This window comes from Tachysurus fulvidraco, chromosome 2, assembly GCF_022655615.1.
Source record: "Tachysurus fulvidraco isolate hzauxx_2018 chromosome 2, HZAU_PFXX_2.0, whole genome shotgun sequence".
Taxonomy (NCBI): Eukaryota; Metazoa; Chordata; class Actinopteri; order Siluriformes; family Bagridae; genus Tachysurus; species Tachysurus fulvidraco.
Genome location: NC_062519.1, coordinates 16490142 through 16513375, shown reverse-complemented (window position 1 = coordinate 16513375; position 23234 = coordinate 16490142). Strand labels below are relative to the sequence as shown.

Below are 23234 nucleotides of genomic sequence, written 5' to 3'. Positions count from 1 at the left end.
AAAGCTGCTGTGAGGCTTGTACTGTACTTCCTTTGCTGTGGTAATGTTTTACCTCGCCAAATGGTGTGAGTTCATCTTTGCAAGTAATGCACTGTAGATTGCATCAGCCTGCCTCGAAATTCGACTCCGGCTCGTGTTCATATTCTACACCTTTCTTTTTAATTGCTGGTTAATTGTCGTGCAAAAATGCATTTGACAAAAGTTCCTGTGCAAATAAAACAAGTAAAGAGGTAGAGTGTATGAACCAGGCTGGTGGTGCTATTCCCTCACGCATTCAGGTGTTCATCTCGACCATGTTATTGAGTAGAGATGGGGTGGAGATATTAAACGTGCCCTCCTGTGACATATGTCTATTTCTCATGGGCCTAGCAGCTGATGTGAGAGCAGCAATGAAGGGACAGACGTAATCTGGACTGGATTTGGAAACAGACTTTCCTGTCTGTGAAGTCACTGATAAATGCACTTGACTGCACACTGATGACCAGATCTACAGTTGTATGCAAAAGTTTAGGAACTCCTGACAATTTCCATGATTTTCATTTATAAATATTTGGGGGTTCGGATCAGCAATTTCTTTTTGATCTTTCAAGTAACTGAAGGATACGGTAATATTTCAGTAGTGAAATGCGGTTTATTGGATTAACATAAAATGTGCAATATGCATCAAAATGAAATTAGACGGGTGCATAAATTTGGGCACCCCAACAGAAAAAAATCACATCAGTATTTAGTAGAGTCTTCTTTAGCAGTAATAACGCTTCCTATAGCCTGTAATGAGTGTCAGGATTCTGGATGAATGTATTTTGGACCATTCCTCCTTACAAAACATCTGCAGTTCACATAGGTTTGATGGTTGCTGAGCATGGACAGCTCGCTTCCAATCACCCCACAGATGTTCAATGATGGTCAGGTCTGCGGACTGGGATGGCCATTACAGAACATTGTACTTGTTCATCTGCATAAATGGCGGAGTAGATTTTGTGCAGTGTTTTGGGTTGTTGTTTTGTTGACATATCCAGCCCCGGTCAGTCTCTTCAACTTTGAGAATACCATACTTTGAGTCTCTTCAACTCTGAGAATACCACCCTCTGGAGAGTCCTCCTATCTTGCTTGTTGCTGACCCCAAACCATGCTATGATGCTTTCCACCTGGATGTTCTTGATGGTGTTTGTATAAAGGTTTTGTAGCATCCCAAGCGTCTAAAGGTGGCAAAGACGCTAAATGGCCTGCTTCACCAGGGTGCATGATGTGAACAAGAAGGTGTCACAAACTGTCCACTCTCTACACTGGGTCCTAAGGGTTTGGTTTCTTCTCTCCTGCTTTGTGCTGAAGTCCCCTACCAACTCTTTTGTCTTGCTGGTCTTTAGGAGGAAGTTGTTCTCCTGCTACCAATTCTCTAGGCTTTTAAACAACTCCAGGAAGGTCTTCTCAACATTATCAGGTATCAGGTCCAGCGTAACATTGTCATCAGCAAAATGTCTATTGTGGTATCATCGGAAGTGTCCAGATACTAAAAAGTGGACACGACCCTGGACGGCTCCAGTGCTCTGGGTTAGTACTGCTTGTAGTATGCCTGTCAGGAAGTTGGAGATCCACTGACGGGGTGGAAGGAAATTATAGTGTTGAATGCTGAACCGTGTTTAACAAACACAATTTTAACCACATTTTCCCTTCCTGGTGTTCAGATTGCTCAGGGGTGCTCAGGTATCGTGTGATGTCATCCTTCGTAGAGCAATTGGGACTTTGCAATTGGTGCAGATTGAAATGGGTTCAAGTTGTCAGGTAGTGAAGAGGTGATGAACTCTTTTGTCTCTTTTCCACCGGAAAGAACCGGGTGCTGGTTCAGAGTTAGCGCTAGTGCTGGTTCAAAGTTGGTTCCACTGGCGAACCTTCTAAGAACCGGTTTGCCTTTCCACCGGCTAGAGAGCCGTCACAGTGCCGAGTGTGATGTCACTGTATACGTGTCACGTGTCCCAGCAACTTTAGCGCAGCAAACACAACAACACAAACACAACAACAATGGCGGATGTTGCTTTACTGTTAATGCTCATGGCTTTGCGAACCTACATTGGCAACCAAACGTGGCGAATAAAACGTGTACGTGCAGCTCCGTGTAATCTGTATAAACGGAGGTTGTAATCGATAAAGTACTTAACGTTATTTTATCGTTATCACAGAAAAAAATGTAGCCTTAGCATGTAGCTACCTACTATCATGTGTGCTGATAATGTATCATATCGTGGTAAAGTAAAAGTGTATTAAATATTAGTATACTTAAGGTACATTATCAAAGGCACTAACAGTAGCCCCACCTAAAGCTCCTGACACAAGCGGTTCTTAAGTCTAGACCAGCAACGTTTAGGTGCTACTTAAGAACCACTTTTCCTGTTTCGGAGCCGGTGCTTTGGCGGTCGAAACAGAAAGAATTGGTTCTAAATTAGGCTCTGGCTCCGAACCAGCACTCGAACTGCCTCGGTGGAAAAGGGGCATTTGACCAGCACCCCATTGCAACTGTCACTCCAGTTTTCTCTTAAACATTCTCCAGTGTTAATTATATCCCTACGACCATCTGTGCAAACCTAAACCTGTCAGAATAAGACTTTATTCTGATTAGCACAAAGATAGAGCTCATGTTTAAGGCAAGTGAACGCAAATCTTATTGGTTCATCTTAATCATAAAATTAAAATCAACAATTCTGATTTTATACGTCATCCAAGTGGGGAATCTATATGGAAACTAATGTTGAATGATTTAGTCTTTAGTTAATAAACAAAGCACCCCAACTTCATGATTCCTCACAGATATCTAGGACGTTTTACGATGATTTTGTCAAACTCTGCACTGTTTCGTGCGCTTTGGGAGTTTGGATTGAATCGGGTTATAAAGAATTTCCACATTTCTACCGTCACTTTTTGGCACGACTGCCTGTCTGGACCTGTCGTATTACTTGCGATGGCAGCTCTGTTTGGAAGTGCAGAAGTGATTACAGCGTCCATCAGGGCCTGGAGGAAGCTTCTTCAGCCTCCCGCGCTGATGTTTGACAGAATAATTAGAAAACTGTCTGTGCTTGTAATCACTGGAGCTCATCTTTTTTGGAGGAGGCTTCTCATCAGAACTAGAGGCTGATGGGAAACGTGGGCGTTTGTGAGGAGTGTGATGGGAGATGCCACATTTAGAGGAGGAGAATAAATCAGAACAGTCACCGTGGCCTTTGTGGCAGTCTCTGCTCTTTTCTGTTTCTCTGCTCTTCTGTTTTTCCTCATTTAATATCCATCCCTCTTTTCAGCTCGGATGCTTTCTGAGGTCGCTTTCCGTCATCTACCGTACTCTTCTAATCTCTTTTTCTATTATTCTTTATTTTACCTCCTTCCTGCTCCAACACTGTTTGTATCTTGGAAGATAAAGCACTCAGTGTGACCCCTTTGCTGAGTAAATGGGGAATCTTCTGCTTCTTTGCTCAAGTCCTAATGGAGCCATCAGTACTAATCTTAATAATACCCGACTGCAGGTTCTCCGGGTAACTGATGGAATCTGAATTGTGCTGTTGGAACCTAGACTTTTTTCCTGTCTGGTAGCTCAGTTGTTTAAGGCTTAATGCCTTTTAGACCATCGTGATCCTAAACCCTATCTCCACCAAGCAAAAACTGTTGGGTTCTTGAGCAAGACCCTTAACCGCTCAAAGAAAACAAAAGTATGCTTATACTTTTGTATAATAAACATGTGCACACAGAGCTTCAGTGCAGCGGGCCAGAGCTACCCAGCACTATATACGTTGTCATATATAGGCCATGTTTTTGGCTAAGAAATCAAATCTCGATTGCATCCATATGTTAGGCCTGATTTTGTGCATTTTGGGGAATTTAGCAAGATTCTCTTTAGACTCCCCAGACATGGAGGAAGAGAGAAGGAGAGAGAGAGAGAGAGATGGGGAGGGTTTATGAGAACGAGAGCGAGCATGCAGTATGTGCTATTCTATCAATTTTTAAATTACTCATTTAGACTGAGCAGAGCAGAAGGCAGTCATTGCATTCCAATAAGTGCACTGATACAGTGATTTTAACAGATGAATAACAAATTAGTCGTCTTAAAAGGTCCTATTTTTGGGAATGGCTCATGGGGGGAGGTGTGAGGTTGGGGGACTGTGCAGCCATATCAAAATAGCTTTCCATTTATCTGGATTAAAGAACGGCAAGGTTATTTCATCCCACAAAATTGCCTCTTGCAACAAACAGGAGCAGAAAAGTGAATTATCTGGCCCTCTTGCCCAACTTTTTCTCTGCTGATTTTCCACCAGTATGGGCATTAAATTATACAGCAAATACAGCACAATAAATTACACAGAGCTTATGAGCTCTTTCAGATTTTCAGACACAATAAGACTAAAAAATGGCTCTTTCTTTTCATTTTTAATCAGTGAAATACAGTGTAGAAAAAGTCTTCATTAATTTAGGTGGTGAAAAGAAACTTCAGTAAAGTAAAGTTGCAAGTTTCCTGATTAGAGGGTTTTTCATTTACATGTACATTTACATTTTGTATGTATTCATCTGCCTGATGCTTTTATCTAAAGTGACTTCCAAATGAGGCAGGATACAATTGAAGCTTAGAACTTTTAAAAGAGCAACAAGCGTACAGCGACTGAAAGCCTAGGTTTCAACCAACTGATCACAAATATGTGCAAAGGATGTTGCATGTAAACAGGCCTCTGAAAAAATGAGGACCTTAAAGGGTCCGGGGAACGTGTGGTCGAAAAAGATGAGGACCATGCCACTCTGGGAATATAGAGACCTGAGGAGATATAAATCTGTATGAATGTGTAGCTCTGGAAATATGTCTAGACCTTAAGTATGGAAGTTGAATATAGAAACCTGAGAACGTGGGGAATCAAATAAATGGGGTCTGGGAATTTAGGATGCTGGAAGCACAGGGATTTTTGGGGACCTGTAAAAATGTAGATGTGGGGAAAATGGGGAAGTAGACTTGGGAATATTTGTACCTGGTAACATTTAGCTCTGGGGGAAATGGGGACTTGGAAATATTTGGACCTGAGAATGTGTAGTTCTGGGAATATGGGGACCTGGAGACATACAGATGTGGGAATACTGGGACGTGTGTGAAAGTACATTTGGGGATAGTCATACCTGGGGACAATTAGCTCTGGGAATATGAGGACCTGGAGACATTTAGCTGGGGAAATGTTTGAACCGGCAAACGTGTAGCTCTGGGAATATTGGATTCTAAATACGTAGATCTGGTAGTATTAGGACTTGGGTGTAAGAAGATTTAGGGATAAAGGAACCCTGGGAACATGTAGCTCCAGAAATGATGGGAAGGATCTTATGAATCAAATGGATTATTTATGGATTGCACAATAATAATCTTAGACTCGCGCGAGTGAGGAACTCGGGCCATTTATCATGTCAAATAACATCAGCACAGCAAAAGAGTAAAAGGAGAGAGAGAGAAAGGTGGTGAGGACAATTCTGTATCATGTTATATACGGTACTGTTACGTGCCTCATCCGGTCCACTTTGAGTGCTGTTAGTGATCACTGTTTACCACAAGGCCAAAACGAACCCCTGAACTGGAACTAAACGAAGATGATTTGCCTTGCAAAAAGTAGCAATGTTGCCCTTCGGACGCCTCATTGGCTCGTGAGATGAGATCGAATGCAGTGGCAATCGGAATCATTTGGATGATTGACCTTCTGTACGAATACATTACAATAAATTAATCTTGATTGGGCGTGTGGTGCAGTGAACAGAGTGGGAGTGTCGTGTTATTTTATTTTTTTTATATGCTGTGCACCGTTTGTTGTGGCTGATCTCTGAGGTGATTATGCATGCCGTTCGGCACCATTATGCATTCCTTCACTTTAATAAAGTAACTGTGGCTCAGAGCAGCGTGGAGAGAAGTGCTTTGTGGAAAAATAAGCTGCTGTAAAATTTAAGAGCCTGTACAGTCTGTGCTCCACCCACACGTTGCCGAAAGACAGTTTTGTTGACACAAAGATAGACACATTGCCGGGTCAAGACAAAAAATGCTAGCATTTTGGCTGTAAACATAATCATACATAGCTTCTTAGAGAACATTAAAGGCAGGGTCTCCGATTTTTGCGAAATGCTTTAGAAAACTGAGTCGGGCCGAATAATAAGCAAAAATCAAAACAAATGTGTAGCCAATGAGCAGAAAGGGGTGGGGCTTGTCAATATGCGGCGGAGAGAGTGTTCAGTGTCCATGTGTGACATTAGCAGAAAGCGGTTTTAACATTGACATGGAGAATAAAAACAAAGAAAGAAAGAGAAGAAAGGCTTACGATAAGGCAAGAAGTAGGACGTGTTAATATAGGATCAACTTTCCAGCGCTGGAGAGAAGTGAAGGAGCAGGAATTTGGCCACATATTCACAGATCATTTTGTGTAGTAACAGTGTTTAGCTCAGGAGTTATTGACTCTGGAAATTCAACTGTACTTAAGATGCCGAGGCGCTTTTTTCCTTCTCGATAGGTGAGTAACGTTGGTTTTGCTTTGTTACACAGAACTAATATATGCCTTTGTCCTTTACATGATTATGCTTGTGTGTCATTTTTGCTTGTTTGTTTATCTACAATCCTATTGTTCTGCCCTTCAGCTATGATAAAGACACATTTCTTTCCGTTAGTATGGATCACGTATATGTGTAAGGGGGGGAGCTATCAATACAGGGGTGGGACCCATTTGGGTTAGGGGCGTGTTTGTTTTGGTGATTTCAAATATCGACATTGGCTTTCAAAAATCTGAGACCCTGCCTTTAATGTATTTTGGATGTGTGTTCTGAAAGAATTAGGAAGGTATTACGGCCTCATGAACACGCTAACAGGACTGGAACTTGACAGGAACTTGACAGGAACTTGACAGGAACTTGACTGGAACTTGACTGGAACTTTACTGAAACTACTAGTACTTCTTCAAATTCGAATGTTGCGTGTGAACACACGGATCACGTAATGCTGTAGATGTGTGCATACACGTGTGATTTGGAATGTTTCTATACTTTAGCAATAAACAAAAAGGAATGTGTTAAAATGCTGCACTGTGCACTCGCTATAACTTTATTAATAATAGAAAGGCCATAAGAAAAACAGCTGGGATTTATAATACATAAAGGCACAGCTAGACTAGTTGTGTAAGCCCTCGAGACATCTTCCTGCGGTGCTCATAAATTAAGGTTCAGAGGTGGGATGGGATGGGATGTGGTAAGACACACAGCCAGCATCGGTTCAGCCAGCGTAAAGCAGGGTTTCTTGTGTGTAGTGAAGCGTCTTCATTGTGCGAGTAATCTGTCGGCTGACGTCCTTCTGACGGACAGGTTAGTCCTCTCCATCCCAAGGACATCTCATGTACTGGAGCGTGTGTGTGTCTAAAATGAACGCTGTTCCTGCTTCGTCAAATCTTTCTGTCTGCCAGCTTGGCATGCTGGTGTGTGTAAGTGTGTGTGTGTGTGTGTGTGTGTGTGTGTGTGTGTGTGTGCGTGTGCGTGTGCGTGTGCGTGTGCGTGTGCGTGTGCGTGTGCGTGTGTGGCATGCTGGGAGTGTGCAAGAGGAAATGAAATCTCAGTTCTGACTGACGTGTGACAATACTGCTGGCATCATCTCTCTCTCTCTCTCTCTCTCTCTCTCTCTCTCTCTCTCTCTTTTCCACCCCAATTCAATCGCTCTCAGATTCTGTCATTTCATTGTTGCTTATTTTTGTCTTCTCACTTTTGCGTCAGTGTCACAATGGTGTTTGCTTTATGTTGCCTTTGCATCTCATACACTAGCCTTTTGCTAAGGTTTCTCACATCTCAATCCCTCTGTCTCTCCCTCGTCTCCTTCAAACTCTCTCTCTCTCTCTCTCTCTCTCTCTCTCTCTCTCTGTATATCTTTCTCTCTCTCTCTCTCTCTCTCTCTCTCTCTCTCTATAGATATATATAAATATATACATGCGAAAACATTACCTAGACATGCTAATGTTCTTGATCACAGTTTATTAAAATAGTCCTGCAGTTCACAATTTCATATGATATATGTTTCTTTGCGTCTCATTGTGTGTGTGTGTTTGGCTTTGTGTTCAATCGGTGTGTGGACATCTGTGCATCTGTCTGCGATTCACTGTCGCTCCCATCCTAATAAATCTCGGTCTGAGACACTTTTCTGTGCTCTTGTGCTGGGAATTGAATGGCAGCCGGTCTGAAAGGCCGCTCTCGCTCATCCGTGATGGGCCGCTTCGTACCTTCGCTGTCACAGTTCACAACCCCTCCACTGTGACACAACGAGACGGAGACCTTGAGGCGGATATGACCGACTCGAGCATCAATTCACCGGGACACTGCGGTCTTCATTGCGCACACTCGCGCCACCAGACCCAGACTGCAAATCTATTTCTGCCTTGATTAGTTTCTTTTCACTGGAGAGAGTAAGAGTGAGAGAGACTCAGAGAGAGAAGGATAATCGAAAAGAGAGAAAGAGAGAGTGAGTGTGTGTGGAGACAGCTGTGTCTCACTCAGGTGCCAGAAAGAAGTGAGGACTTGAAGGTCTTAGACTCAGTGATGTCACTGTATCTTTAGTCAGCCATAGTCTGAAGGCCCCAGCGCTTGAAGATGTCTTTAGCACAACCTAATTTTCACGTAGAGTGTGGAAAGGAAGTAAACAACACAACCAAAGGGAGTTTAAGGCAAAATTGGGGGCGCTGTTGAGCAGCCAGTAGAGTAAGATGTGTGATTTGAGACTCCTGCAGAGTTTATGGTAATTGTTATTTTATATCGCAATTTAGATTACATTTTTGATATATTTACCCCTAGGATATTTTGTTAAAGCCTTTTTGCACCACTTGGACATATTATCATGGCTGGTAAAACATCTAAAACCCGTGCCACCACGACCCAACAACTGAGGCCTGCTACACAGGTAGCGACCCCGGTCGCTCCGTCTTCAGGATAGGAAATTGTGTGTGTTTAAATATGGCTTATCTCGAGTCGATTTGTGTACACGAACATAGAAATGTTCAAAAATCGGAAATTCTACAGTGGAATAAAGGAACACACTGAATGCCAAACAGGGTAACAATCACCAGATCAGCTTGAAGGAAATGTGGGAAAAGAAGCAGTGGCATCCTTGCTGTCACAATCGAGCCACAATCGAGCATCTGCGGTAAGCTGCGATGTGTTGTTTTTGTTCTGGAGGCCAGCAAGAGTCAGAGTTTTCAGTAATTGTTCAAAACAAGCAAACAGCACCTTTAAGAGGTCACAGTGGGGATTTCATTTCTCTGCTGCTGAATCTAGTTACATGTCTGTCCTCGTGATACACTGAGGTCATCTAGATACCGAGTCTAATAATGTTGCAGACTTCGAACGGTCTTGTTAGATCATCTAGAACCGTACACGCCAAATCAATTGCTGATCTTTAGGAAACAAATGAAAAGCATCTCTGGTTGTTTGATTGGACTACAAACTGCTGCCCCATGTGCTGTGGAAGGGTATATTTATTGTCATCTTTCCAACAAGAGCAAAAAATAGGACTTGACCCAATCCTCAGTTGACCTCATTTGGCGCTGGTTCTTCTACAGTCCTAAAGATCAAGAATGTTTTTTCTCGCATTTGTTTATTCCCATCATTTGTGCTCAGTTCTTCTTTTCAGCCTACACACCATAGCGACCCACGCCACACACCCCCAGCCCATGACTGTTGTGCACACTCAGAGGCGGTTTGTGATACAGCACGGGGACGTCAATGACGGCGTGTTTCTGTGGGTTTCCGAACTGATTCCTTGACACGATGCTTTGCCTCTCTCACTCGAGGCGAGAGGAGGAGCTGTCATGCTCCAGCAGACTGGATAATTATTTCCCTCTTATCCCCTTTTTTCCAGGGCCAATCTCGGTCCCCAATAACAGCCTCAGACCAAGCCATCTCACTCTCTTTCTCTGTCTCCTTCTATGCTTTTCAGTGTCCCATGGCAGAGGAACAGCAGAGCCAATGGGAGCGGATTAACGGCACTGAAAAATATCTCCTAGATTTGATCGAATGGCAGCAATATAAAAGAAGTCACAAGGCAAAAAATAAATAAATATCCCCAATCACTCTAGCTGTGCTGTCATTGATGCACACCTCTGCTGCCAACTGAGCACTCAAATCATATATCAGGACTCAGGCAAATGATGTGATTGTGAGTCTTACATGTGTATAGCCCTGCCAGTCAAATTCTAGTAGTGTTGTTGTATGTTGACAGTTTAATGTGTGTTTGTGGATTTGTCTGTAGTCTAACATCCCAACCTCTGAAAAGATGCCTTTTCACTTGATGGATTGTCTTCTAGAAGCCTGTGTTCGCTTGTGTGTTAATATTTCATGATCACAAAGCAGTGCACAGGATGCTCATCTGCCTATTAGCTGCTGCGCTCCCATTACAAATACCATTACTGAAGCTTTCCGATGGGTTAAAATGGCAGGAAATCACTCCGCCTAAATGTATTATCCATACTCTGAAACGTTTAACACCCTTCAAAACCCAACTTTATTTTGTCGCAGACGATTGCTGAAGGTTAGCAAAGGTGCTAAACCGCGGTGGCTAACCGAACCGGCTGGGTTCCGGAGATAAGCCAAACAATGACGTGAACGGCATCCAGCATCTGTTAGCCATTAACAAAAGAGAGATGCCTTTCCGAGAGCTGATTAGCAGCTTGTGTAGGTGTGCATTAGGTGTGTGTTTGCGAGTGATAATGGTTTCACCGTGGCCCCAGTCTCCAGTGAAGTAAAAGAAACCCAGGAGTGTTGTTTTATTTAAGAGCTTTGATATGGAACTGGTGTTCCTCTGCACTGTAGGCGAGTCTGATTTGCTGTAATCGCATTTTACCCCGATCGTGGTGTCAGAGTAGGTATATGCACCACAGAGGCTGTCAGATGTGAAAAATGACTGACCGACAACAATGGCGTCTTGGATCTGGTGTCATGTGCATTAGCTAAAAGAGCGCTGGATCCGAGCGAGGCTTGAATTGCACTGCACTTAAAATGGAATGTCTGTCCACGGCAATGAGCAACCAGACGATAACATGTTAGTGTTTGTCTAACAAAGACTGTGGAGTAACTGAGAACCCATACTGTTCACAGTGATGTAGTAGTATGTGATATAGCCAAAGATCATGAGTAGGTATTATATCATAATTTCAGATGTCTGACATATCCGGACCTGCGAGGATAAATCTATATCATTGCTTTACTTACACCTTAAAAACGTGTGTAATGTGAATGTAAGTTAAAATCATACGCATGACATTCAAATTCCTGTTATTGAAACTTAGGGAGATGCAGCTTACAAAGGGATTCTATAAAATGACCCATGCGGAAGGCGGTTTGTTGTCTCTTATTCAAAAGCTATTACTAACTTGTGGTTAAAGCGTTTTTAACAATACATTGGTAAATTGTTAACATGTTGAAGGTTTAAATGAGAAAAAACTGTTGAGAAACAAAAGTTTGACAAAAGTTCGTGACAAAAAGACAATGCCAGCATGTAATTTGCCCAGGTTGTATTCATCCTGATGACTGAGCGGTAGCTACTGAATGGAATGCAGTGTGTTCTGAATAGAATTTAGTAAGTACTGAATGGAATGCAGGAGTAGGTACTGAATGGAACACAGCAGGTGCTGAATGGAATGCAGGAGTAGGTACTGAGTGGAGTTCAGCAGTAGGTACTGAGTGGAATGCAGCAGTAGATGCTGAATGGAACACAGTAGGTACTGAGTGGAATTCAGCAGTAGGTACTGAGTGGAATTCAGCAGTAGGTACTGAGTGGAATTCAGCAGTAGGTACTGAGTGGAATTCAGCAGTAGGTACTGAGTCGAATTCAGCAGTAGGTACTGAGTCGAATTCAGCAGTAGGTACTGAGTCGAATTCAGCAGTAGGTACTGAGTGGAATGCAGCAGTAGGTACTGAGTGGAATGCAGCAGTAGGTACTGAGTGGAATGCAGCAGTAGGTACTGAGTGGAATGCAGCAGTAGATGCTGAATGGAACACAGTAGGTACTGAGTGGAATTCAGCAGTAGGTACTGAGTGGAATTCAGCAGTAGGTACTGAGTGGAATTCAGCAGTAGGTACTGAGTGGAATTCAGCAGTAGGTACTGAGTGGAATTCAGCAGTAGGTACTGAGTCGAATTCAGCAGTAGGTACTGAGTCGAATTCAGCAGTAGGTACTGAGTCGAATTCAGCAGTAGGTACTGAGTCGAATTCAGCAGTAGGTACTGAGTGGAATTCAGCAGTAGGTACTGAGTGGAATTCAGCAGTAGGTACTGAGTGGAATTCAGCAGTAGGTACTGAATGGAATTCAGCAGTAGGTACTGAGTGGAATGCAGCAGTAGGTATTGGGTGGAATGCAGCAGAAGGTACTGAATGGCACAGAGTAGGTACTGAGTGGAATGCAGCAGTAGGTGCTGAATGGAATGCAGCAGTAGGTGCTGAATGGCACAGAGTAGGTACTGAGTGGAATGCAGCAGTAGGTGCTGAGTGGAATTCAGCAGTAGGTACTGAGTGGAATTCAGCAGTAGGTACTGAGTGGAATTCAGCAGTAGGTACTGAGTGGAATGCAGCAGTAGGTACTGAGTGGAATTCAGCAGTAGGTACTGAGTGGAATGCAGCAGTAGGTACTGAGTCGAATTCAGCAGTAGGTACTGAGTGGAATTCAGCAGTAGGTACTGAGTGGAATGCAGCAGTAGGTACTGAGTGGAATGCAGCAGTAGGTGCTGAATGGCACAGAGTAGGTACTGAGTGGAATTCAGCAGTAGGTACTGAGTGGAATTCAGCAGTAGGTACTGAGTGGAATTCAGCAGTAGGTGCTGAATAGAATAAAGTAGTAGCAGTATTTGCTTTGTTAATAAATCCTTATTTTACCATAAAGAGATTCACCAGACAGTCAAGATGGATGTCGATGATACACAAAGAGAATTATTTGCATACATTGCTTTAACCAACCTTTACACTCCAGTTCTTTATGTGGTCCAAGTGCTTTCACTGTACTGTAACAGAAGTCTTGGATGCGTAAACATAAAGAATATGTGCGGTGAACGCCACGGATAAGCTCGAGTTCTTGTATCTTTAATTGCAACTTGGTATGAGCTCCAGTGAAATCGCTCTTGCTTATTGGGATCTCTGTGGATTTAGGTGTTATTGAGTGGATGTGGCAGAGCGCGAGGTTCCTGAGAGCTTCAATCCAGACAGCAGGCTGTTTTTCTAAGCTCTGAAGCTCGTTGCAGCTGTTCCGCCTGAGTCTGAAGGATAAACACCTTGACATGCCGTTCTGCCACGGGCGCTATGACCTTATTATCTGAAATTCGAGTCACTCGTGCAAGTTTAAGGTTGAAACCTGTTGCACTAGCGGAATCCTGGAGCGCTCTCCGGTCGATTTTACCTTGTCTTGTTTTACATCCTCGATGGAATGTTCTACAAGTATTTCTGTCTGAAGAAAGTATTTATTTTTTATTATTAGTGTTACAAGTCTTGCATAGGTAATTTGCTAGCTGTGAACCGACCTAATTGATCCAGTACGGTGTTAATTGGCTTAATTAAATGTTTGAGCTCGACGATCAGTCAGAGCGGCGGTGCGTTCGGCTGCTAATTGGAGCAGGAATCGATCTAAATAGATTTGCCATCTGAAATTAGTCGAAGTAAGTTGTTTACTTTAATGCATTCAAAAGTTAGCAAACACACAGAAATCGGGTACTGCCTTTCACTGGAACGCAGGTGCCCTTTTTTCTCCTTTAAATAAAGTGAAACTTGTAATAAATGCACAGCAGGGACTCGGCAGTTGAAACTCTGCTACATTTACATTTATTAATATACATTTGGCCTGATGATTTTAATGAATGTGACTCACAGAACCTAATCTAAGCATGGTGATGGAGCTGAGTGATGAAGGTTAAGGACTTTATTAACAGATCTAGTAGTGACTCTGGGATGTGAACTTGTAACCTTCCATTTAGTAGCAATGAGTCGGAGCTGCCGAGCTACCTCGTACCTCAGCAATCTGAACGCATTTACATTGATTGAAGTTCACATAAAAATGCGATTCCAGCCTCAATCTTCGGTTCAAACGAGCATTTTGTGGGGAACTGCCCTGTTGATTACGGTGGGAAAGGGAACGGGAATTTAATTCTCACCCCCTGCCTTATTCTAGATAACTACGATGTAAAAAGCGTTGTGGAAAAGTATAGCACAGTATAATCTGCAACAAAAAAAATCTGTCATGATTTTACTTTTTCTAAAACGGACCTTCAGCTCGCGTTTAAACCTGCAATTTGTGAGCGAAAACAAAAATAAATAAAAAAATAAACCAGATTATTAGCCAGAGTTCAGAGAGTGGGTGGGTGGGTTGAAGGAGGGCATATAGTTTTGAGCCTGCATTAATCTTTTCTGAAGCAAAAACACGATTCTGCTGATTTTCATATCTGTGAGAAGTTTTTTCACAGATTTGGTTTGAGACGTATCGCCTGACGTCATATACAACTTTGGTATAGACGTACGGATGTATAAAAAAACGCCATTTATTCTTTGCGTGTGCAAGCATCAGGTTTGTGGAGTTTGCCAGCAGAATAAAGAAAATCACACAGCTGAAGTCTTGTTTTTTTCCAAGGTCACAAAACACTAAGCAGCACTGAGTCACTAAGAGATGTGTCCCAGTCCTCAATATGTCAGAAATGACCCACATTCAAACCGCACCATAACGCATCAGACGTATTAGCGATGATCACTCGGTTTCATTAGAACATAATTAGCGATGATCACTCGGTTTCATTAGAACCAACCAACGGACGTGCTAACCACTAAGCCACCGTGCCCCATAGAACATAACCACTCAAGGTGAATTTAATACTAGTTTTGTACATGTAGGGTTTTTTGCAGGTTCACTATTGAGCAGATTTCCAACTCCTGTAAGAAAAGAAGAATAAAAACAAATATACAAAAAAGAAACGATCTTCCATTCTCACACATTCACAGACAGTTGGAGCGGAGCGTGGCCAATATTTTTATGAACTACGTTGACTTGGCTACAACGGCGCATAAATCACCCGCCGTGTCATTAATATACATAGATGTCAATAGGAAACGCATGGGTAAAAGAAATATGGCCGCTCTCAGTAACGCCAGCACTGAAAAATGGAGCTCTCATGATGAGGGAGACGAGAATGGACGCTAGGACCAGACTCCTGGATCTTCAGTGCCCCCCGGTGTCAGGAGACAGGATTGCAGGGAGCCCAGAGGCGGCGAGAGATCCGAAAGCAGATCCGATATAAGACCGAGAAGTGATTCAGATCAGATAGTGGAGGAAATGGCACCAAGAAAATAGCAAACATGAGAGCAGCCACCTTGGATTAGATATATAGAGTGTGTTTATGTGCTGGGTATTGGATTACACACACACCAAACACACACACATTTAGATCACACTATGCTGTGCAATGTCAGATCAGTATAGATTATTTGGTGAAATGCAAAATGCATAGCCTGTGTGTGTGTGTGTGTGTGTGTGTGTGTGTGTGTGTGTGTGTGTGTGTGTGTGTGTGTGTGTTGAGGGTTACTCTCAGGCTTTTAGAGTCAGGTCAGCAGGAGCATGAAGTGTGCGGTCATGGATTGATGTGATCTCAACTTGAGCACATTCAGGTCCTCATTTAGTGTTTGGTCTCTCTCTCTCTCTCTCTCTCTCTCTCTCTCTCTCTCTCTTTCTCTATCTTTTGCTCCCCTCTTTTTGTACTTCCCTCGGTTGAATTCATATTTTTAGTATTAGTTTTATCTGTTTGATTAGTACCCTCAGCCCCCCAAACCCCCCTGTTTGTGTGTGTGTGTGTGTGTGTGTGTGTGTGTGTGTGTGTGTGTGTGTGTGTGTGTGTGTGTGCGCGCGCACGCGCGCGCAAACAGCATTAATGCATCGAGCATCCTGCTGATTAGGTCATCTTATTGTATCATTTTTCATTATGCTTTGTATTTGTAGTATATTTATTGGTCATTTTAAAAAGGTGTGTGTGTGTGTGTGTGTGTGTGTGTGTGTGTGTGTGTGTGTGTGTACACGTTTGAGCGTACACTCACGAGCGTCTGCTTCCATGCATCTTCACGGACATGAATGTAAATCATTGTTGTATTATGTGACTGTAATCTGTTTAGTAGCTTTTTAGGGATTATACTAATCCCGTACCTGACTGCAGCCTGATTGACAGCACTAACCTTGGCCTCTCGTGGTACTTTTCATTTTTAACCCCTTTTACCGGATTCACACAGGTTTAAAGTTCGATTCCTCCTTTCTGCGTTCTCAGAAGGACGTTGTATAGCCACACTCCTGTTCTTATCTTTGCTAGCAGGCTGCAGGTCCTTAGAGACACATGGGATCATATTGTTGTTTTGTGCTCCTTGGTTATTTGTGGAGCGAAAAAGGATATTGTTGAATCGGGGTATTTATTAATGCCTTCCCAGACGACGTTTGTCCGTGTGCCTCGGTCACGCTGCTTACGTTCTTATCCGGCGTGACCGTGTCGCTGGTGTATGTCTATATAAAGTTACTTTTGTGTCTGTTTTGCTGGCAGGTTTATTGGGTTTCTCGCTATTTATCCACCTTCATTTCATTCTCTCTGTCTTTTTATCTTTTTCTCCTTTAGGTGGAGGCCATCCTGGTGAACATTTTTGGTGGGATTGTGAACTGTGCTATCATTGCTAAAGGCATCACTAAGGCCTGCACAGAGCTGGAGCTCAAGGTTCCCCTGGTTGTCCGGCTGGAAGGTTAGTGTGTGTGCAAATAATAGGTAATGTTGCTGCTGCACAGTAGAGGTCTTCTTGGGTCTAAAGAAATGAACCCGACCCGAATCACTTTTTACCCGAACCTGACGTGCATAATTTTTTTTTTTAAGAAAGAACGGACCCGAGACAAACCCGAAAAAATTAGACCCGAGTCCGACCCGACCCGTTGCCAATTTTTTTTTAACCCGACTGAACCCGAAGGTTGCATAACTTTTCAGTAAAGTAACCGCTACAGCGTGGATTCAAAATTGATTGACAGGTCTGTTTCAACGAAAATTAGCTTACCGCCAGCCACACGTCGCCAGCCAAATGTCACAAGCAAAGCGGTCTTGGCAAACAGAGGCGTGGTTGGAAAAGGACTCGAGTCGATGCACACGCATGAGATACAGTAGTTTGGGTTTTCTCGGGTTCATCAGGTAAAAACACATTCATTTTAAATTACCCTAGACCCGATGCCGCTATTATTAGACCCGACCCCTGTCCGAGGCACACGTGAAACTTTTAGACCCGAACCCGCTCGGGTCGGACCTCGGGTTTTCGGATCTAAGTGGACCCATGAAGACCTCTACCTCACAGCTTCCGGATCCCAGAGTTAACCTTCGTAGCTGAGGTTGATGTCCATTTGACCCATTCCACACAATCTGGCTGGGAGCTTTGACCATCATTTCATTCACAGGTGCAATTTTCTTAAACATTGCTAATTATACCCAGCTAGCAGTCTGTCAGCAGGCAGCCCTGAGGTTAGCTCTTGCTAAAGTCTGTGTTCTCACATAATAATGTTTTCATCATCGTGCTCATTATAAGCAGCAGAAACTTCTCACTGGAGCTGACTTTAGACTCCCCAAACAACTTTCACCCACACGCAAGAGGTAGCACACAAAGGAGCATCATTAGCATGCGTGACGTGTTGTAACAGTCGTTAGAAGAACGAAAGAGATAGCCGCTGATTTGTGACCTTTCACCTGGGTATGCTAATGCTAGGTGCTAGCGAAAGCACGGCACGCCGCCTGCTGTAGCTCGTTGTTAGTATAATTGGCACAGAACGGCACCGTCATGCTGCTCCCTAGCACATTAGCTTGCTGAAAGAACCTCTACATCCACGGAGAGGGAGATGTGCAGAAAGATAAGTTCTGATTTTGCTTTCAGTGAGCCTGATAAACTCAATATTTGACATTTAAACATGAGTGGTTAGATATCTTACCATGTTGCGTTGGACTATATCCATGTTTCCAGTGTAATGTTTAACATCTGAGATCTAAATATTCTTATGGTTTCAAATCTCAATCACTCACTCACTCACTCACTCATTTCCTACCGCTTATCCGAACTTCTCGGGTCACGGGGAGCCTGTGCCTATCTCAGGCGTCATCGGGCATCGAGGCAGGATACACACTGGACGGAGTGCCAACCCATCACAGGGCACACACACACTCTCATTCACTCACACACACACACACACTACGGACAATTTTCCAGAGATGCCAATCAACCTACCATGCATGTCTTTGGACCGGGGAAGGAAACCGGAGTACCCGGAGGAAACCCCCGAGGCACGGGGAGAACATGCAAACTCCCCCCAACCCTGGAGGTGTGAGGCGAACGTGCTAACCACTAAGCTTTGGAAATATGAGCCCCTGGGAGCCAGGAAACCAAAGTACCTTCAAACCAGGAAACACCATGCCTTGGGTCCGAACCACTCTTGGAAAATTCCGTTTTTGGGAATGTGGGGCTCTTGGATTCTAGGAATCTAGGGCCTGGAAGCATTGGATTTTGGAACATGGGACCCTGTAAACGTTGGATCCTGGGAATATGGGACATTGGGAATGTAGGATCATTGAAAACATTAGATCTTTAGAATATGTGACTCTGGCATTATATCACACTGGGAATTGCATTCTCAAGTCATCAGGACATAGGATTCACCCAAGACATAACGAACATATGAACATTGAGCATATAAGCCCCTGGGGAACAAATTACCATCGGGGCAAAAGAAGCATGAAACACAGAAGCTTAGGATTACTGGAGTTGGGAATGTTGGTAACACAACAGCGGGCACAAGTAACATAGGAAGTGTGACAGCACAGCAATCTTGGGAATACAGGAACCTCAGGAATTTGGGAAGAATGGAGCCTAGAAATAAGGGCACCTGGCCACACTGGTGTACAGGAAATTGAGTGCTGGTTCATGAGAACATTGGGATTTGGAGTCGATCCCACATGAATTTATTAGCTCTATATCATATTCAAGACTCAATGGGACCCAAGTGGGATTTCTCGTCAATAGTCGGGTAGCGACATCTGTACGCCATCTTGAAATAAATCTGTATAACCTACCCAATCACAGATCTGTCAGATACATGGAAGAAGCTGGAGTAACTTCTTTAATTTAAATTCGGATTTCCAACCGAGACTTTGATGGTGTATGAGGTAGATGCCTCCATGGGGTACCTCAGCAGTGCTCCTCAAACCCAAGCAATAAAGGTCAAGTTGAGTTCAAAAAATTATTTGGCTCATGAAAGACACTTGATGTTTTGTGTGTGTGTGTTTGTCTGCATGGTGTGGAGAGATCGATAGCAGTGCCTGTCTCTCAGTGTGGACTCTGATCGTGGCTGACAGAGTGCTATAAAATGGTTCCACGGTTTGACTTTAGCTGCAATATTTGACCATTGATTTCCTCCTGAGGCATCACACAACCTGTTTGACTTGAGCTTTGTGTCTGTTTACATGTGTCCGTACAAGCATGTGCCGGTCTGAACGTTTGTCCCACTTGTGTATATATATAATTATCTGTATATCTTTGTCTCAGCGAATCGAACATGTACTCACGTGTGATGACCTCATCGTTTGTTTTTCCGGGCCATTGACTGAGACCTCACTCGCCCCTGCTGCTGCTGCTGGGAAGAGGCTTGTAACGTAACGCCCGACCTGTCGTCGTTATTTACTTCCATTCCGTGTGAATACAGGAACTACAAGAGATAATATTAGCCACAACAAGAAATAGCATACAGCTAGCAAGGCAAATGCTATTCCTGTCATGCTGCATGTTTACGTCTGATATTTCCATTATTTAAACTTTTATGGAGTTTCACAATTCACAATTTTAAAGATAGAAAATGGAAGTAAATTTATTTTATATATAAATAAATAAAAATGTATTAAAAATGAAATTGCAATCAGTTTAGTCTTACGTTTGTGCACGCAAATGAATTTTTCCGATTAAAAGACAGTATCCCAAATAAAAACACAACCTGTATTTATTTGTTTGTTTGTTTGTTTGTTTGTTTATTTGGCTCCTGGATGCTTTTCAAATTCTTAAAAAAAATAATAATTAAATTAAATTGTTAAATTGTTAAAAGTTCCACCACATACCTTACAAGATCAAAGATAAAAAAATCTAAAATCAATATTTGAAATATTTTAGCAATCAATTAATAAATCGGATTAATTGGCTAGTTCTAGTAATCGCTGATATCTCATTAATATATGATATCTATATGGTTTATACACACACTATATAACGTGCTATAGGCATAAAACTAGACCGAGATTTTCCGGGTAGTGGTTTAAATATGATCAGTTAATTTTTTTTCTGGGATCGATGAGGATGTACAGTACAGTAGGTCTCTGGCAGCACCTAGTGGTGGGAGTCGTGTATGACCCCCTGTGTGTATCACCACTAAGAGTCTCTAACCTTGTGGGTATTTATTTTTGTTTTTTGGACACTTGTGTGATCCAAGTACACAGACATGTATATCTGCAGATTTAGCTTTGTAGACATTTAGGATCCTTTGAAATTTGTGTGTGTGTGTGTGTGTATGATTGAGAGCTCGTCCTCTGGCTCTCCTCACATTGTCGTATAGGGACGAAGAGCAGCCGACACTTGATACCCAGCACGCACGGCCCAGATCGCCTTGTTCCTCTGCTAATGAAATTACCCGATTGATTGTTTGGTGCTGCCCGGTGCGGGAGACGTGTTAGAAATGAGTCGTTATGTGAGCGGACAAAGGCGGTGAAATATCAGTAGTTAAGTGGTGCTGTAATTGAATTCCTTTGAAACTGCTATTGATTAGAGAGCAGATACCATCATAATTATACTGCTGGGAGATAGAGAGACCACACACACACACACACGTGCTGCATTTCTCTCACTGTGGGGACTTCTAATTTTCACAAAAAGCTATAAATATTAAAGACATTAGACGTTTTATCATGAACGAACACAAACACTCTTTCCGTGCATTACTATTACTATGGGGATGTTCGGTCCTCACAAGGCACTAAACACACATCATGTATTTCTGTTATTATGCGGACATATGGCCACATATTCTTATAGTCTACACACACACACACACACACACACAAAACAAGCGCTTCTATAAACACAGACATACACTTGAACCTGTGTGTGTGCGCATGCATGCGTGCGTGCGTGTGTGTGCGTGTGTGTGTGTGTGTGGACATGTTCTATCCTTCCTAAAGCTGCACTCTCACCTGTGAAATGAGAAAGTCTACACAGCTGCTCACCTCACTCCCTCATCACACACTCATTCTCTCTCTCTCTCTCTCTCTCTCTGCCCCCTCTCTCTCTGTGCAATCAGTCATCTCTTGAGGGTTAGGTATTTGCTCCAGTCAGGGTGAGCATAGTAGGGGAAGACTTTTTCAGGTTGTAAACCGTCTGTAGGACCCCGAAGGGCTGAAAGGCCGTCCTGGAAGATCGTCTGATCAGAATCACACTGAGCGCACACACACACACACCAGGGGCCCTCGGCAGCTGGATCCGATATGCACCGTGGCCAATGGAACAAGACCTCTGACTTTTAGCCAATGAAACGAGACCTCTGACTTTGAGCCAACCCCTGCCGTTTCTCCTGCCAGTGGTGCGGCACCACTCCATTTTCAACACGGCTGCCTTTCTAGGGCGGAAAGGACAGAGTTCGGTCAAGTCCTGCTTTAAAAACCAGGCTCTGTAATGCAGGATTAAAAGAGGACCAGGAGATTTACAGGGTGAAGTGTTTTAAACAGGAGGACTAAAGCAATTGTGTGTATGTGTGTGTGTGTGTGTGTGTGTGTGTGTGTGTGTGTGTGTGTGTGTGTGTGTGTGTGTGTCCCAATTTGTAGAGCAAATGTCCCCACAATAACACAAACACATAACGTGTGTAGGTCTTGTGAGGACCAAAACTTCCTGCAGTACTAAGTGTGTGTGTGTGTGTGTGTGTTCCACTCTGTAGACCAAATGTATGTCCCCACAATAATATTGGTCCATGTTTATTTAGATTATCAGCATCGTAATAGGACTAAATGTCCTCGTAGTAGCATACAGTAATTCATTTGTGTGTGTGGATATTTTTATGAGGCCTAATTGTACTTGCTTTTATTTATGACAATAATGGTGTGTGTGTGTGTGTGTGTGTGTGTGTGTGTGTGTGTGTGTGTGTGTGTGTAGGAACCAACGTTCAGGAGGCTAAGAGGATCCTGTCTGAGAGCGGCCTCCCCATCACTTCAGCCAGCAACCTGGACGACGCCGCCAAGAAAGCAGTGGCTGCTCTAACCAAGAAATAACACACACACACACACACGCGCACACACACTCACACACACACAGCCTTACTCAAACCTGTTCCTCACCCCAATCTTCCTGTCAATCGAACAGTATCCTGACATTTTTAACAAAAGAACTCGTCTCTTACAGATCGTTCGGTGTGTTATTTCAGGATCCTCTCATCACCAGTCGTCTATCATTTCCTCAGTGCCACTCAGTCACCTCTTATACACTCGTCTGGATTTTGTTTTAATTCCCGATATTCTGTCTGAAACAGGAACGTTACGCCACACCAGCATGTCCACATCTGCACGGTGAGCTGAGATAGAGATCGCACGACGAAACGCAGTATTCTCTCACCGCACGCCATCGAACGCTCTCTGATGCTTATCATCATCACTGTGAAATGGGCTGCAAGCCTTACTATTGATTTCTTAAGCTTCTTATAGTGTGAACTTCAGCACCGTTACATCTGCAGGAACTTTTTATTATTTCTTAAAATAGGAAGTCAAGCAAATGGCGAGTAAAGCAGAGCGCCGACCGATCGAACACCGTTCATCAATTTTGACCAAATTTAAAAAAAAAAAAAAAAAGTCATTCCCCAAAAATCTTTCTTAATCCAAGTTTTTTTTTTATCCACTGAAAAGAGATTCGATGAGAAAATTGTACAATAATTTTATACCTTGAATCACAATGTTCAAGTTTAACACACTTATAAGTACCTTTATGTTAATTCATGTTAATTATTCGTATGAGGTCCCGTTTAAGCCACGCCCACAGACATCTTAGGTGTCAGGCGTAGAACCGGGTGTAGGTTTTATTCTGTAACCTTCAGTGGCCTTCAGTTTGTCTTACAGTAAAGTGAACAATGGAGACGATTTTATATATTTTTTTTTTCTTGGATGTCTGTCATC

The 23234-nt window shown here is 43.0% G+C and overlaps 1 protein-coding gene across 1 annotated transcript in view; it reads left to right on the top strand.

Moving 5' to 3' along the window:
* The window catches only part of suclg2 (succinate-CoA ligase GDP-forming subunit beta), a 79629-nt gene extending 56621 nt beyond the window's left edge, over positions 1-23008 (top strand). Inside the window, exons 10-11 of the mRNA XM_027155815.2 lie at positions 16638-16758; positions 22225-23008. Of these exons, the coding sequence (XP_027011616.1) occupies positions 16638-16758; positions 22225-22340 (237 nt within the window). The 3' untranslated portion in view covers positions 22341-23008. The remainder of the gene's footprint in view (positions 1-16637; positions 16759-22224) is intronic.
* The last annotated feature ends 226 nt before the right edge of the window (positions 23009-23234 follow it).